Below are 17,172 nucleotides of genomic sequence, written 5' to 3' on the forward strand. Positions count from 1 at the left end.
CTTTAATTGTTTCAGGGTAATAGTTCTTGAGAGTCGTCCAACCAATGACCCAGGTGTACCTTCCAACCTTTATGTTCTGGCTGGCCATGAAAACATGTTTTAGAACCTGGCCCAGTATGAGCAGCAATGATGTGAATAGCTTTGCAACCAGTCCATACAGACAGTGCTTATTCTGTCCTGCCAGACTACCACTAGATTTATTCATATTTTTTTTAACCAGTATTACTGCAACATTTATGGCAATTTCAAGATGGTTCATCAGCAGGTTCATAGTAGCAACTGTATAGATCTTTCTGTGTCCATATATCAATCTTTCAAAATTGCATGCCAAGTCATTTCATATATTTTGAAATATTAACCAGTATAAATATAACATATATGCCTACCAGTAACAGTGCAAGAGGATAAATTTTGCAGATAATAATGAGGAATGGAGTCCTGCAAATTCAACCCAGTGTGATATTTAGAAAAAACTTGTTTAAATAGAGAGTATTTCAAAGGATATAAATCTGTGATCTTTGATAGTGTTATCTTGTGGAAGTACATGTATTCAGTTCATGTATCAGACAAATGAGCAAGCTGAAGAGATTGGCTGTCATCAAGTGAAGAACAACAGAGGCATTTTTAAATGGCTTACTTGACATTTATTGTTCTCTTGATGGTAGAATGGAATTTACCCATCCTTCTTGCCTGTCATAGATGTACTATAGGATTTCTTGACTGGCTTCTTTTAGAGACTTTGTTTCATTGGCAGAACTACATAATTGGAAACCATTGTCCATAGTACATGAACCTTACCAGGATGAATACTAAGTCCCATTTTTGCTGACTAGCTAACTTCTAGAAGGAGTTTCTTGACAGAAAGTGATGAAAAAAGGATGGATATAACTGTTTACTAAATGAATCAATTTCCAGGCTCCACCAGTATGTTGATTTGTATGTTAAAAAAAATCATAGACAATATCCATATCTATCACCAGATACTTCTTATCACTATATAATTCCATTTGACCTCAGAATGTATTAGAGATACAGTTGGAGTATTTCTGATATTAAGTTTTCTAAATGTGCAATCATTTGAATATTTCATTCTGCTGGTATAAAATTATAGTGTGAAGTGCAGTAGCTTATAAGTAAATCAAACTTCCAACAGTATAGACCTTAATTTGGTGTCGCGTAATGCACCAGCAAATCAAGGTCCTGAACAAATTTTGAAGACAAGAGATCTTCTGGTGCATTGTGCAACATTAGTTCTGGGTATGTGCAATATGCATTTGCACTAATGTATAAATGAGTACATATGATACTTATAAGTACTCATTTTTTTTTTTATAACTAAACTAATTTTGTAGACAATTGTATGCAAGTGAATAGTTTTCTCAAATGGTACAGCAGTTCACTTAAATGGCTAATGAACATACAATTTAATTTAAATATAAATAGCATTAAAGTTATTTTTTAAACATTACTAGAAAATTTGGCTTTAATTATAAACATTTCTTTACTCAGTTGGTCTTTTTGAAACAGTTGTTAGCTCTACTGGTGATAGACAAGAAGAGCCTATAGAATGGTCTGTCGTCCAGTTTGCATAAGTTTGTTATAACAGCTTTTAAACTATTTGGAGGATTGCCTTACACACATTCATCCCATGATCTAGTTTGTCCTGAATGAAAATGTTGCCGATCTATCATCCAGTATGGCTACTACAGTAGCCATGTTGAACATCTTGTCACTGCTTAATGGATGGCCACCTCAACATGGGGTTTGTACTAAAAAAACTTCTTATGATGTCATGAAAATGAAAATAGTGCCAATCTGACATCGGCACCGTAACATCCAGCTTGAAAATCTTATTGTCACTACTCCTCTTCAATGGATGGTCATATCAACATGTGGTTTTCACTAAAAGACATCTTACTGTGTTTAGTTAGTCCTAAATAAAAATGGTACAGATCTTATGTCCAATATTGTCACCATGGCAACCATACTGAAAATCTTGTAATGGGTACTTTTCCAGAATGGATGGTCATGTCATCTAATGTCTAGTTGGTCCCAAATGAATATGGTGCTGATCTGGCTACAATATGGCCACCACAGCAGACCACTTGGAAACATTGATGCCACTAATCCTCCTGTCAACATGGGGTTTCCAAAAAAAGAAACTCATGATATCTAGATGGTCCTAAATGCAAATGGTGTTGATCTGACATCCAGTATGGTTGCCGCCATGGCTATCTTAAGGATTTACAAATTTTGTAAATGTCAGCTTGCCTAAAGCATGCTGACAGGAAAATTGAACTTGGCCTTGGACAATTTGAGTTTGCCCAAAATGTAATATGAAATGAATAAAACAATAAGTTAAGATAAGGTGTGATGTATTTTGAGGAAATTATGTTATAGTTTTGTAAATTTTGTTCCTTTTTATCTTTGATTGCATCTTAAAACCATATGCCAATAATTAAAGTTTTCAAGAAAAAAAATATATGTAAAAAATACATGTAGATGTGTAGATAAGAAACAGAATGCAGTTAAAACAGCAGCAGTAGACGTTTGTGTGTGTACATAGGTAAATGGATGGGTAAAAAGGGTTTTTGACAGGGGAGGGGGGGAGATTGAATACTATTCTGTAATGATTTATTTATGCTCGCAGCTAAAGTATTTGTGAACACTTATTTTATCCATTTACTTAACAGTTATCATCTAGTCATGAAATCAGCAACATGCGTCAAAATATTTAACAATCCAATCTTTTAATACAATTTGAGAACACTTAGGATGTATCGGACTCCTGCAAATCTAACATTAAACCAGAAAATAAAAACTGCTTGTGAATGCTACATTTTCTTAACATCATTTGCTCATTGAATGAAATCCTTAATCATTAAGAAGTAGAGCCTTTTATGTACAAAACACACCTGTCAAAGAAATTTCTTGGGTTTTCTTATTAACAAGTAACTATACTTAAAATCAGTAGCATTCTTGAGAAAAAAATTTGAAAAGCTGATTGTTTAGAACTGGTGATCTGACAAACTGCCAAGACTGAATTAAGACCTAAATGTCACTGAATCCTAGACATGTACAAATATTACAATTAAAATGTAACTGGTCAGTTAAAATGTCAATATTTATTCCTTATTTGTCAGGTTTTTTTTTTCTTTAAATAGTAAATATTCACATTATCACATTGGCATGAGAAAATGCAACACTGACCTTGACATTGACTTCAAGATGGATTTGACACATACTACATTAAGCGAAAGAAACTGTTAGCAAAATAGCTTGCACAGAGCTATTGTTTTATTTACCCAAACTATCTAACAATAAATTTTAAAAAATTGGAGTTATATTCCTCTCTGGGTTTTTTCTGTGGCCAAGTGTCAAACTTGCCTAAACCAACTATGAGCCTGTGCAGGGATGGGCAAGTGGACTTTTAATTCCCTGCTTCTCCTGAATGTATTGTCATGTCAGTATGGGGTTTTCTCGTAAAGACTTCTTATAATATCTAGTTGGTCCAAAATGACCATGGTGCTGATCAGATGTCAATTATCACCATCACAGTGACCATCTTGAAAATTTTATCATTGCTCTTCTGCGTGGATGGTATTCTCAACATACATGTTTTTTTTATTAGAGCCTTTTTATTTGTCTATGATGCTAAGTAAAAAATGGTGACGATCATACATCCAATATGGCTGCCATTCTGTTGTCACTGCTCCAGCCGAATGGATGATCATTGTGACATTTTTTTACAAAATCCTAAGTAAAAATGGTGACGATCATACATCCAATATGGCCACCTTTCTGTTTTCACTACTCCAGCTGAATGGATGATCATTGTGACATCTTTTTTACAAAATCCTAAGTAAAAATGGTACCAGTCATGCATTCATTGTGGCTGCCATGAAAACTGTCCGTAGAATCTTGTTGTTACTGCTGCCCATGAATGGGTGGTCATTATGACGTGGCATTTTTAGATTTCTAATGATGTCTACTTTGTCTTAAATAAAAATGATGCCTTGCTTTGATCTAATATTGGTATCACAACAGCTAATTTGAAAATCTTGTTACTGCTGAAGACTATCATAGATGATTTCAACAATCAACAATTAAAAGGAAGAAATGGTCTTATCTTGAATTTGCTATAAATTCATTTTGCCCAGTAGAGCATCAGTCCCTTTATCACACTGTATAGGTATGAAGCAGTTACTACTACTTGTGATGCCAGAATTGTTATCTTTTTATGCTTGTTAAAGTCAGCGTAATAAGTGGACCATTAACTAATTGGCCATCAAAGCACCTTACTGTTGGTATGTTGCTTACAGTAACCAGACTTTTCACACATACCTGATTATGTTTCAGTCTGTTTTTGTTTTGATTTATTTGGGGGATAATCTTCTTCATCTGGCATACTTTCATATATTGTCTCTCCCTACATAGATTTATAGGTCTCTCCATAGACTTCATTAATCCAACAGGGATGTTGGCTAACCTGACTTCAAGTCCAGGTAAACTTGGTATGGTCCTGCATTCAGCATACAACTTCCTTCATGCATCATCTGTCCTCCATCACCAATTGCTTTTCCGAAAACATTGGACAAACTTCATCCAAATTTGACATAGAGCAACCAAGCAGAAATCCCTGCATATTATGCTAATCTGTCATCAGATATGGCTGCCATTAGAAAACTCATGGATAAACTTTTTCTTTAAAGTATTTAATAATAAAATCCAACAGAAATTGAAGAAAACATTCGGTTTTAATATGAAGTCCTTTCAAGTTTGTACAAATGATGACAGTCTGCCATCATATATGGCTGCCATCATAAAAGGAACATAAAAATCTTCAAATGACTTCTCATTAGCTGTTGAACAGAATTTGATTAAATTAGAATGTATCCTGGCGTGAAGATCTTTCAGGTTTTTAATAATGACGCATATCCATTGTGAGATATAGGCACACACAATAAAAATCAGAAACAAAATTAAATGACTTCTCCCCCCCCCCACCAAAAAAAAAGTTGAACAAATTTGGCAGAAAGATCTTTATATGAAGGCTTTTTAAATTTGTAGAAGTAATCATTATAAAAAAGAATATATGGCTGCCATTTCTACAAATATATAACACTTTAGAATCATCACGAAACTGCTGAGCAGAGCAGAATTTGATAAAATGAATTCTGACATAAATGAGGTTGATCAAATGTTGGCACCATTACTGAAAATAGAATTATAGGTTACTGCATTGACCTATCCAGTATCCTGGCATGAAGACCTTATTTATACAACCCTAACCATTACTGAAAATAGAATTATAGGTTACTGCATTTGACCTATCCAGTATCCAGGCATGAAGGCCTTATTTATATAACCCTAACCATTACTGATAATAGAAGTACCTTTACTTCATCACAAAAAAAGACACTTCGGAATTTGACCTATACAGTATCCAGGCATGAAGACCTTTCTTAGTTATCCACTATTAAATATGGCTGCCATGATTAAAGGTAGATGCACCTTTAAAAATCTTGACTAAAACCACTCAACAGAACATGATACAAAGCATCCTGGCCTAAACAAATTTCAGTTTCATACAAATGAGGCCTTAAATTTGAATGTCATTACTAAAAATAGTAATGCCTTTAAATACTTCTCTCCACAAAACCACTGACATGACAGATTTTAAAATAGGTTAAAAGATATATCTGATCTGCCACGGTTATAGCTGCTGTTAGCTAATTCTCTACAGAAACTGTTACCGAATTTGACAAAGCAGATTCCTGCAAGAAGGCTTTCAATTGATGCTGATCCTTATTCACTCTATTAATAAAAATAAATAAATCTTGAATGAATTATGGTCAAAAACAGGTAAGCAGAAGTTGCCTCAATTTTCAGAAAGCATTCTGGTATAAGATCTTTGATGCTGATCCACTATTCAATATGGCTGCCATAACTAAAATAGATTAAAGAACTTTTAAATGTTATAATGCATCATACTGAATAATATCTACCCTTGCTTTTTGCTTTTAGGTAGATATTGTGAGGTGGGTGATCTCGGGTCCACTTGGACCTCTTGTTTTTGGGGGGAGTTGGGGTGTTATCTGAAAATGTTCCAAATTTCTAAACTTTTCAAGATTATTTAGTCTGATTGGTACCTTATCAAATATAAAAAAGAAAATAACTTCACACTTATGTTAGAAAGTTTTCACTCTTTCATAATAAGGACAGTAGACTGATATCACACAGGAGATTGAGTAGACTGATATCACACAGGAGATTGAGTAGACTGATATCACACAGGAGATTTGAGTAGACTGATATCACACAGAAGATTGAGTAGACTGATATCACACAGGAGATTTGAGTAGACTGATATCACACAGGAGACTGAGTAGACTGATATCACAAAGGAGATTTGAGTAGACTGATATCACACAGGAGATTTTTATATCCTGATTTTCATTGAGCTTTAGAGCCTTATTTCTTTCTTTTATCTTTTTTTTTTTTTTTTTTTTTTTTTGCTGCTTTGGTAAATATATTCCTCTGTAAAGTTAAGTTTTGTCCTTTTCCATGGTACTACCAAAATGTATTTCTTCATAAGATTTCTGTTCTTAACTGTTGGAACTTACATCATTGACAACCTTTAATGTTGAGATATTTGTCAGTTTTGCTATAGTATGTTACATTTATATAATGACATAATACATACTCCCTATTTTTTTGTTGTTCATGTTGAATACATTCAGTAATATATGTGTATAAAAAGACAATGTACTCGTTTTTATAATGAAGGAACATTTGGGTTTTTTTTCTAAGAGGATGTTTATTTGTATGCATTTTCTTTTTGAATGAAAATATTGCTCACACATTTGTTGGTCTCATTTTAGTTAGCATCTGTTGTATATTTGTTTTGTACAGACATGTTGCATTATAATGAATAAGGTATTTTACTCCCAGTTAATTTAGGTAACATAAAATATAGTGTATGATAAATGAATTATTTTCTTTGATGCATGAAATCTCTCAAAATATACAGCACAAGGTTGATATTGTGCATAACTTTTTGGTTCAAACTGTGCCTCCATCAGCAACATTTTAATTCTTTCCACAATGTCCATCCTTTTGGCTGGAGTATGTAACCCTAAAGCCTCCATCAGTTGGATTGGAGGATGTATCATAACCCTAAAAATTCCTCCTAAAGCCTCCATCAGTTGGATTGGGGGATGTAGAATAACCCTAAAAAAAACCTCCTGCAGTCTTCGTCCAGTGGGATGAGGGATGTATAATCCTTATGCACCCTCCTACCTATCATAAGAGGTATTAATGCAGGTATCCATATTTCCCTTAGGTTTATCTTATGATGATGTTCCATCTCAGAAGGTCTTAGACTTCACAAAAGAGTGCAGTTTATATTGAAAACTCGACATTGTATTTTAAGAATTTTGCCTAGTTTTGGCATTTTGTTTTCCCTTTCTTGGATGCCTGAACTTGCTTGGCACAGTATAGCCAGGAAGGGGATTATGTGCTGTTAAACCCTATGGATAAATACATACTGATGTTAAACCTGCTTGTCTTTAAATAAAACAGTCACCAGTTTTTAAAGACTACAAGTATACTCCATTATAAAATCCCTCTGAATACTGTTGCCCCTCATACTGCAGTATTGCAAGTGTTGTTTTGGATCCCATTCATTTTGTGTATCATTTTCACTAAAATTTGCTTTCTTAATTTTATGTATTTTCTGATGAGAACCTATCATAATATTGTACAGCATTAAATATCCTTTTCAGTATTTTTATTGAGTAGTATGGAACAGTTAGCATCTTTGTATGAACACCCTTCAACATAAGGCTTCCACACTTGTAATACATTTAATAATGAATGCACTTTTAGCCTCTGAAATGTGGCACCTTTTGCAAGCCTGATGAAATCTCGATGCTGCTTTATCACCCATTGCTTTGGCCAGATATGCTATTGGAATATGCCATAGCAAAGTATCATTTTGCCTAATGATAATATGCTGGTAATAATACGCATTGTAGAAAAGCTTGTGTATGAGAAACAAGTTACAGTTTATTAGATTTCTTGGAAATATTTGGGCAAAGATAAATTACCAAGACAAGAATTCTCAAAATGGCTTCAGATTCAGAACAGTACAAGTGCTTTTGTTTCATGTTATAGGGAGAGAAATAGGAATCACTTTTTCTGATGGCATTGTTGTTGTTGGTGCAGGCACCAATGTTAAGTTTTGCATTGGATCAGTTTTTCTGACACTGTTGCATGTTCAGTCATGAAACTTTATGTGTAAACCTGTCTGGGAGGGTCCTGCTTACCTCAGGCAAAAGTAGGTTACGGTGACCTTTTACACTCATCATTGCATCATGTAGCTTGGTTTCTCTGAAACTTTTATTTGCAGTCATGAAACTTAATGGATGTATTCATCTGAGGGTACCATTCAGTTCAGGCACAAATAGGTTACAGTGACTTACCTTTAATGCTTCAGCAGTTTGTATTTTTATTAACTCAGTTTCTCTGACACATTGTATTTACAGTCATGAAACTTGCTAGATATATTGATCTTATTCCCTTCAAGGGACTAAACTATGGTAAAAAGTAGGTCATAGTGATATACTTTTCTTACCCCATTGACTAACCGCTCCGGTTGCCTAGTTGTTAGAGCATCTGCCCGGATGCGGGAGGTCGTGGGTTTGATCCCGGGCCGAGTCATACCAAAGATTTATAAAAATGGTACTAACAGCTGCTTCGCTTGGCGCTCAGCGTTAAGGGGTTAGTGTTAAGACTGGTTGGCCTGGTGTCAGGATAATATGGCTGGGTGGGACATCATGCTACATGTCTGCGGCATGATGCCCCAGTGCTAGACATCACTGTCAACTGCCACACTGCAGACATTGTAGCGATATGACTGAAAAATTGTTTAAGCTACGTTAAAAATCCAAATCACATCACATTACCCCATTGACTACTTTAGATTATTGGATTTAGCTTTCACTTGTTTGGTACTTGTGTGTTGACTCACTGGGTTTGATGTATTCATCAAGGGTACTATTTATTGTGAGCAAGCTACATTACAGTAACCTATTTTTCCATGTTAGGGTTATGACTGGTGGAACAGGCAAGACATAGCATTCCGCAGAATTCTTTTTGCATATTTGGAAGGGTTTATTTTGACGTCTTTAAATGTTGGCTACTTTAAGATCTGTAACTCATTTTTTTGATGTTATGGATTTTTGCTCCAAATTGGAGATGATTTTTTTCCCTGAAATTTTAGTATGTACATATATATCTTACATTTTTAATTTGACTCCACCCCCCAACCCCATAAGTATATGTAACACTTGATAATCTATTCTCTTAAAATAGCCAGGCAGTCATATTTTTAATTTGCCTCCCCCCCCCATACAGACATATATGTAACACTTGATAACCTATTCTCTTAAAATAACCAGGCAGTCATATTTTTAATTTGACAACCCCCCCCCATACAGACATATATGTAACACTTGATAACCTATTCTCTTAAAATAACCAGGCAGTCATATTTTTAATTTGACTCCCCCCCCCCATACAGACATATATGTAACACTTGATAACCTATTGTCTTAAAATAGCCAGGCAGTCATATTTTTAATTTGACTCCCCCCTCCATACAGACATATATGTAACACTTGATAACCTATTCTCTTAAAATAGCCAGGCAGTCATATTTTTAATTCGCCTTCCCCCCCCCCCATACAGACATATATGTAACACTTGATAACCTATTCTCTTAAAATAGCCAGGCAGTCATATTTTAATTTGCCTTCCCCGCACCCATACAGACATATATGTAACACTTGATAACCTATTCTCTTAAAATAGCCAGGCAGTCATATTTTTAATTTGCCTTCCCCCCACCCATTACAGACATATATGTAACACTTGATAACCTATTCTCTTAAAATAACCAGGCAGTCATATAGTCATATTTTTAATTTGCCTTCCCCCCCTCCCCATACAGACATATATGTAACACTTGATAACCTATTCTCTTAAAATAACCAGGCAGTCATATTTTTAATTTGACTTCCCCCCCCCCATACAGACATATATGTAACACGTGATAACCTATTGTCTTAAAATAGCCAGGCAGTCATATTTTTAATTTGACTCCCCCCCCCATACAGACATATATGTAACACTTGATAACCTATTCTCTTAAAATAACCAGGCAGTCATATTTTTAATTTGACTCCCCCCCCATACAGACATATATGTAACACTTGATAACCTATTGTCTTAAAATAGCCAGGCAGTCATATTTTTAATTTGACTACCCCCCCCCCATACAGACATATATGTAACACTTGATAAACTATTCTCAGTGGCCCTGAGTGGCCGAGTGGTCTAAAGCACTCTCCGTTACAGATCACTGCCATCTCACCTCTGTCTGCGTGGGTTTGAGTCTCAGATTCAGCCTATGTGGGTATGTGAGAAAGCTTGCCAGTAGCTTCTTATGGGTTGGTGGTTCTTTCCGGGCTTTTCCCAGGTTCTTCCTCCACCATTAAAACTGTCCGCCATGTATAGCCTATCGTGTATTGAAAATAGCGTTAAACCCTACAACAACAACAACAACAATAACCTATTCTCTTAAAATAGCCAGGCAGTCATATTTTGAGAAAATGAAAATGATAAAGGAAATTATTGTTTGCAATTAAACTGAAGTTTACAATTGTTCAATCTTGATAAGTATTATGTTCCCAATATGGAATCTTACCCACTACAAAACAGATAAGACAAATTTGTTCCATCTTGATAATTATTATGTTCACAATATGGAATCTTACCACTACAAAACAGATAAGACACATTTATCAATTGTTAGTTGCATACATTTTGTTTCCCTTTTGAATAAATTCATGCAGTATTCTTGTTAAATGTATCTATTTATTATTATTACAGTACTCCCTTACTCTAAGGTCCCTCTTTATAGCATGGTTCCAGTTCTATTTATTATTATTACAGTACTCCCTTACTCTAAGGCCCCTCATTATAGCATGGTTCCAGTTCTATTTATTATTATTACAGTACTCCCTTACTCTAAGGCCCCTCGTTATAGCATGGTTCCAGTTCTATTTAATATTATTACAGTACTCCCTTACTCTAAGGTCCCTCATTATAGCATGGTTTTAATTCTATTTATTATTATTACAGTACTCCCTTACTCTAAGGTCCCTCATTATAACATGGTTCCAGTTAAAAGGCAGGTCTGGTCATGGATACCACTTCATTAGTAAAATTACAATATATATTTTTGTATGAGTCAAGTTCAGCTGCAAATACTCAGTAAAACAAACAACATAGATCCTGATCTGCCAGAATATTATAAAATTCAAACACTACGTTCTTGCATTTAGACTTGACTAATTTGGGGTGTCCTCTTTTAAGAGGGATTTCAATCAAGGTTTACCTCCATATTATATACCTCAATAATGTAGTTTCAGTATAAGGTGGCATACCATATGAATCCATGGATGGTGTTATAATGAGTGAGTAGTGTATTAAATAACTAGTATTCTATGAACAGAGAGTATAGACTGACATTTTTTATTTATTCATTTAATTATATTGGTGAAAGATATTTTGTTTTGTTGTTTGTTTTAACTCTATGTTTGATGTCAGCTGTTTCATGTTTTTTTGATGCTTGCTTTCTGCTTATAAGAATATTTTGACTCTGAAGTCAGAATGTTTTGGATCATATTTTTAGAATGTAATCAAATAAGTATTTAATTTCTCTCTAGTATAAAAATGATGTTTGTATCATAATGTATACTGCATTATAAACTTTCAAGAGGTAATTGGTACAGTTAATAGAACAAGTATGTACATGTACCATGGTCTAGATGCTGTAAAGATTTATGGATTAGGGTGTAACATAGTATAATAACAAGTCAGTTGCCAAAACAAACTGACACTTCATATGGCTAATTTTAATGTTTTTATGGCTGACTTGTTATGCGTATGGTTCTTGTACATAAATGTGATACAGAATTATTTTATTATTTTTATCTGGGATGTAGCGAATGTAGAAAATGATGTAGTAATCAGAACAAAGGAAAAAAATTAAATTTCACTTATAATTTTTATACACCTGTCTTAAGTTATGACATTCTCCATCTTTCCAGCCATCCATTACCACTTGCATGACCAGTCTATAACATTTCAAGCCTTGGAGAGATTTGGATGAAACTGTGCTCAGATATCTATCATGACAAGATGACATGTTACATGTCATGGTCTGGTTCCTTGCTCAGAGGTTAAGGTGACCTGTTTCCATTTTCAAGTTGTAGTTTTGAACCATTACAGATTTTTTTATAAAACTTTACCCAGGTATACATCATGACTTGACAATGTGTGGTACACATGAGTCATGCCTCTTTCCTCAAGGTCAGGGTTATGTTGAAGAAACGTGTAACTTGGTGACTATCAGAGCTGAAATGTTTGAGCCCACTTAGATATTTTTCAAACACTTCACGCAGATATACGTAATGACTGGACAATGTGTGGCTTACTGCTGTCATGTTCACTTTCTTAAGAGAAAGGTTATATACAGAAAAAAATGAAACTCTTTAAATATTGAGCTAAAAATTTGGACTCTTTTTGTGAAAATATTACCTTTGTACATCTTGACTTGACAATGCATCATATGCTACAATCATGCTTATTAAAGTTAGTGTGACAGCAGGGGAAGTTTAATTGGAACAGCAGGGGAAGTTTAATTGGTGTAACAGCAGGGGAAATTTATCTGGTGTAACAGCAGGGGAAATTTAATTAGTGTAACAGCAGTGGAAGTTTAATTGGTGTAACAGCAGGGAAAGTTTAATTGGTGTAACGGCAGGGGAAGTTTAATTGGTGTAACAGCAGGGGAAGGTTAATTGGTGTAACAGCAAGGGAAGTTTAATTAGTGTAACAGCAGGGGAAGTTTACTTGGTTTTTTTTTCCTTCTCCAGGCAGTAACTTTTAAACAACAGAAGTCATTTTACCCAGATATACATCATGGCCAAATGATGTGTTGCTTAACATGATCATGACCCTTGCCTCAAAGGTTAAGGTCATGGCACCGCACAGAATCGCTAGCAAATTATAGGATATATTCTGCTAAAACTGCATCCATATAAACATGAATATTATATAGTGCATCTCTTGCATAGTCAGGTCTTGATGCTAGTGATTCAATGGTTCACAATAGAAATGTCATTTTATGTACTCTTGTTAATAGTTGCACTTTTTTGTTGTTTTCACTTTTTTTTTTCACTTTAATTCTGTGCACTTGCATAATGTGTAGGGTCAGGCTTTGTAAATGGTTAGAACTGCGAACTTAAATTTTTATAATATGTAAGACTTTTATTTTGGGGTGAATTATAGTTATACCTGAAGACAAGGGTTAACTTGACATTCAGCAATGCAGATGAAACACTTTAAGTCTAGTCCTGTTATTCTAACTATGCCTTTCAAAATCTATTTGAATGTCATTGATAACAATTTCCATAATCGTTATTGCACAGTGTATGCCTGACTGAAATCAATTTAGACTTGGATCCTGCCATTATAAAAAGTTCCTCAACGTTACAAGTGACATATGTTACTTCCTACTGGTAAATCTTACTCTGAAGGTAAAAATGCCATCTTTTGATTGGTCAGGATATAGGACCATGTCTTTTGATTGGTCAGAATATAGGACTAGGTCTTTTGATTGGTCAGAATAAAGAACCAGGTCTTTCTTGACCCTTAATTGGCATAGTTATTAAGGCCTAGACCAATTGTGAAATAGATTTAATAATGTTGAAGTATAAAAAAATTTCTACCACAGTAAAATTTATTTTTCATGTGACTGGGCCCTTATAAATATTCCATTAAAATGCTAAAAGTACCAGTCGTTCTTGTACTTATGAGTAAATCATAACTAATATTTATTAGATTTTTTCTTCATGCCATTAGGGGGCCAAAATTATTTTACAAAAGAAAATCCTAGCCCTCTCCCCCAACCCACCTTCAAGTTATATGGCCAGTTCCTTATAGAATGTTCTGTCTTAAGGATTCTTTACTTAGGTTGAAATCGCCAGGGGCTTCTAGCTTTAAGTTTAATTTCAAGAGATACCTTCAGGAAAAGGATGGGAATGTATTTGACAGGGATTCATGAAGCATGAGGATCTATTGCTGGTTATTATTTCTCCTCAGTCTTACATGGAAGGGTCATTGATGGTAGTATTTTGGGTTTTAGATTAAAATGTTGAGCCTAGTTAAATAAGCTGTAGTTTGAACCATTGAAGTTACTTGCTTTGGTTTGAATGTTTTTAAGATTACCATTTGAATTCCACAGTTAATCATAAAAATCTCAGTTTGTCGCCAGTAGCCAGTGCCTACACATTGACAAGTACTTGTATCATAAAAGGCTAACTTGTCTGACTTGTGTTCATACTTGTATCCTAAAAGGCTAACTTGTCTGACTTATGTTCATACTTGTATCCTAAAAGGCTAACTTGTCTGACTTCTGTTCATGATGTTGAAACTGTTGCCAAAGTAATCTGTAAAGTGTGAAATGGATGTTACCAGTGTACAATTGTTGTTGCCATTTACACCTTTTTTCTCACCATCAGAACATTTGATGTTACTAAATGTGCGCATGTACATACCAAAATCATACTGGTGCAAGTAGCTGTGTCACATTTTACCTTTTACATGTATTTTAATGTACAAATGGAAAATAAAAATACATTCCTATTATGTGGTTGTTTTGATGTGGTCCATTCTATGTTGAAAGTAATTATCATTTATATTGTTTATACTCTCTAATAAATCGATTCCAACTGCAAATTGCACAAACCCATATCTGTCATCGCATAATACACTAGCAGATCTGAGTCTATGCAGTTTGTTAGGAGTAATCAAAAGAACGAAGTACATAGACCCTGATCTGCCAGCAGATTATGCAGTGGCAGATGAGGGTCTATGTCCTATATAGTTGGACTCGACTTAGAAGCAAGTTCACATGGTATATAGCTAGGCACCCAACTCTATTATTCCATCTGTCAACCTATTGCTGTGTGTCCCTCTGTCAATTTCTTATTGTCTTTTCCTCCGCCTCATTGCTTGTAGGGAAGGTATCACATTGTGCCAGCAGCAGGGAAGGCGAACAGACCAATGGTCGAAAAACGTCCAAATGTCAAAAATAAGCCTTCCTACAAATGATCGAAAAATAAAAAGCGTCGACAAAATTTTAAAAAAGTGTTGACATTTTTACTGAGAGAGTCTCTTTGGAATTTCTAATTAATATTACTTTATTGTCATTGGTGATTTTTTCTGGTTTATTATGCACACGCTTTACACAATTATGTCTTAATTGAGGTCGCGCCCTCCCTGCTGCTTTTCATCCAAATATTTTGTCGAGACCCACACGATATCTTGTTCTAGGATCATGTAAATGTATCGTTATAAATCCGTGTGGAATAGCCTGCGCTCGTGAAAAGAAATTTCTAAACTTATTTATATCCATATCTCCGCTACACCAGGTTTGATAAATATTGCACAATGTATGTGTGTCTACGCCATTAAACACAACTAAAATATTACAATTGTCTCTGATCACTTTTGGTATTTGTGTATACTGTTGTGTTACATATATCACATCAGTGTTTTTATGTCTTCCTCGAGAAAATATTCTAGCTGGATTTGATTGTCCAGGATCACATCATCGTATACAACCAAATTATTAATAAATCCGTCTAAATCATCAACGGACGGAGCTTCATCAATGTTAGTTATAAATTCAATCACATTCTCATCATTCAACAGTGTCGCGTTTTCATTAAAATCTTTAAGTATGTCATAACACCGCTGATCATCAACTGATGGTGCTACTAAATACAACTTATCCCATTTTAGCCATCTCATTATAAGATTAAGTAACAATTGTGTCTTACCCGATCCAGATGGACCTATTATAATCATTCTGATGAAATTCGGTAACGCAGGATGGTGTTTAACTGGCTCTTGTTTTTGAGTCGCTGAGAAATCAATTATATCCACATTATATAAACATTTGAATCTATATTGCTTATGCTGTAGAACTAAAACCCCAACTAATGATCTATCCATGGTTACAACAAAAAATGCAAGAATAGCATATGGTGGAAGATGTGTAGTATGTAACAGAAAAAAGTTTTCTTTTTTACCTAAAAAAGATGGTGGTGATATTGCTAAATTAATGTCAAACTTCCCAGGAACTCCTTGGGCTAAATACCAAGGAGAAAAACATCTACCAGGATATAATTATTGCGGTCCTGGTACTCGACTTGATATCACACTTGACAATCAGGATCAACCAAAACCAGGCGAGGAACCAATAAACGCTATTGATGAAGCGTGTCATGTTCATGATGTAGCATATAAATGCAAAACTCTACAAGACTGACATATTGCAGATGTGAAATTAATTCATGCGTTAAATTCTATAAAAAATAAAAATATAAGAGAATCATTAGCTAATTGGTTAATAAGATCAGCGATGAAAGGTAAATTAGCGCTAGGTGCTGGTAATGTATAACTGGAATCGATTTATTATTCCCCAAGAGGATACTGGAAAGGTAAAGCAGCAATTAGCAAACTCGCCGATGCAGCAAAAGTCACACGTGTTACCACTAAAAAATGGTTATCTAAACAGGCAATATGGCAAATTTACCTACCACCACCGAAACAAATTCAGTACGCGTATTTCGATGTCAGCGTCCCTAATGAAGTTCATCAAGCAGATATCTTATTTTTACCACATGATACTGTACGTAGAAAAACGTACAAATACGCGCTAACTGTCGTTGATGTTGCAAGTAGATATAAGAAGCAGAACCATTATTGACAAAGACAGCTGCTGAAGTAGCTTCTGCGTTTAAACGAATTTATCAACGTGGACCCTTGCAATGGCCACAGCTGCTACAGGTTGATCCTGGCAAGGAATTTCTTGGTCCAGTAACATCGTTGATGAAGCAACATAATGTCACCATCAGACGAGGACATACCGCAATTCATCGTCATCAGGCAATTGTGTAGCGATTTAATCGAACACTCGCTGAGCGGTTATTTGGATATCAATACGCGAAGGAATTTATTCAGGATACAAGATCT

General features: G+C 34.9%; 1 protein-coding gene across 8 annotated transcripts in view; it reads left to right on the forward strand.

Moving 5' to 3' along the window:
• LOC149808515 (mitogen-activated protein kinase kinase kinase kinase 5-like) overlaps positions 1–14,778 on the forward strand; it is a 213,566-nt gene extending 198,788 nt beyond the window's left edge. For all 8 annotated transcript variants that reach the window (XM_089978310.1, XM_089978325.1, XM_089978335.1 and 5 more), the window contains one exon: positions 16–14,778. In XM_089978310.1, the coding sequence (XP_089834436.1) occupies positions 16–103 (88 nt within the window). In that variant the 3' untranslated portion in view covers positions 104–14,778. The remainder of the gene's footprint in view (positions 1–15) is intronic.
• Positions 14,779–17,172: the final 2,394 nt, after the last annotated feature.

This window comes from Sinohyriopsis cumingii, chromosome 1, assembly GCF_028554795.1.
Source record: "Sinohyriopsis cumingii isolate HCF-2022 chromosome 1, ASM2855479v2, whole genome shotgun sequence".
Lineage (NCBI taxonomy): Eukaryota > Metazoa > Mollusca > Bivalvia > Unionida > Unionidae > Sinohyriopsis > Sinohyriopsis cumingii.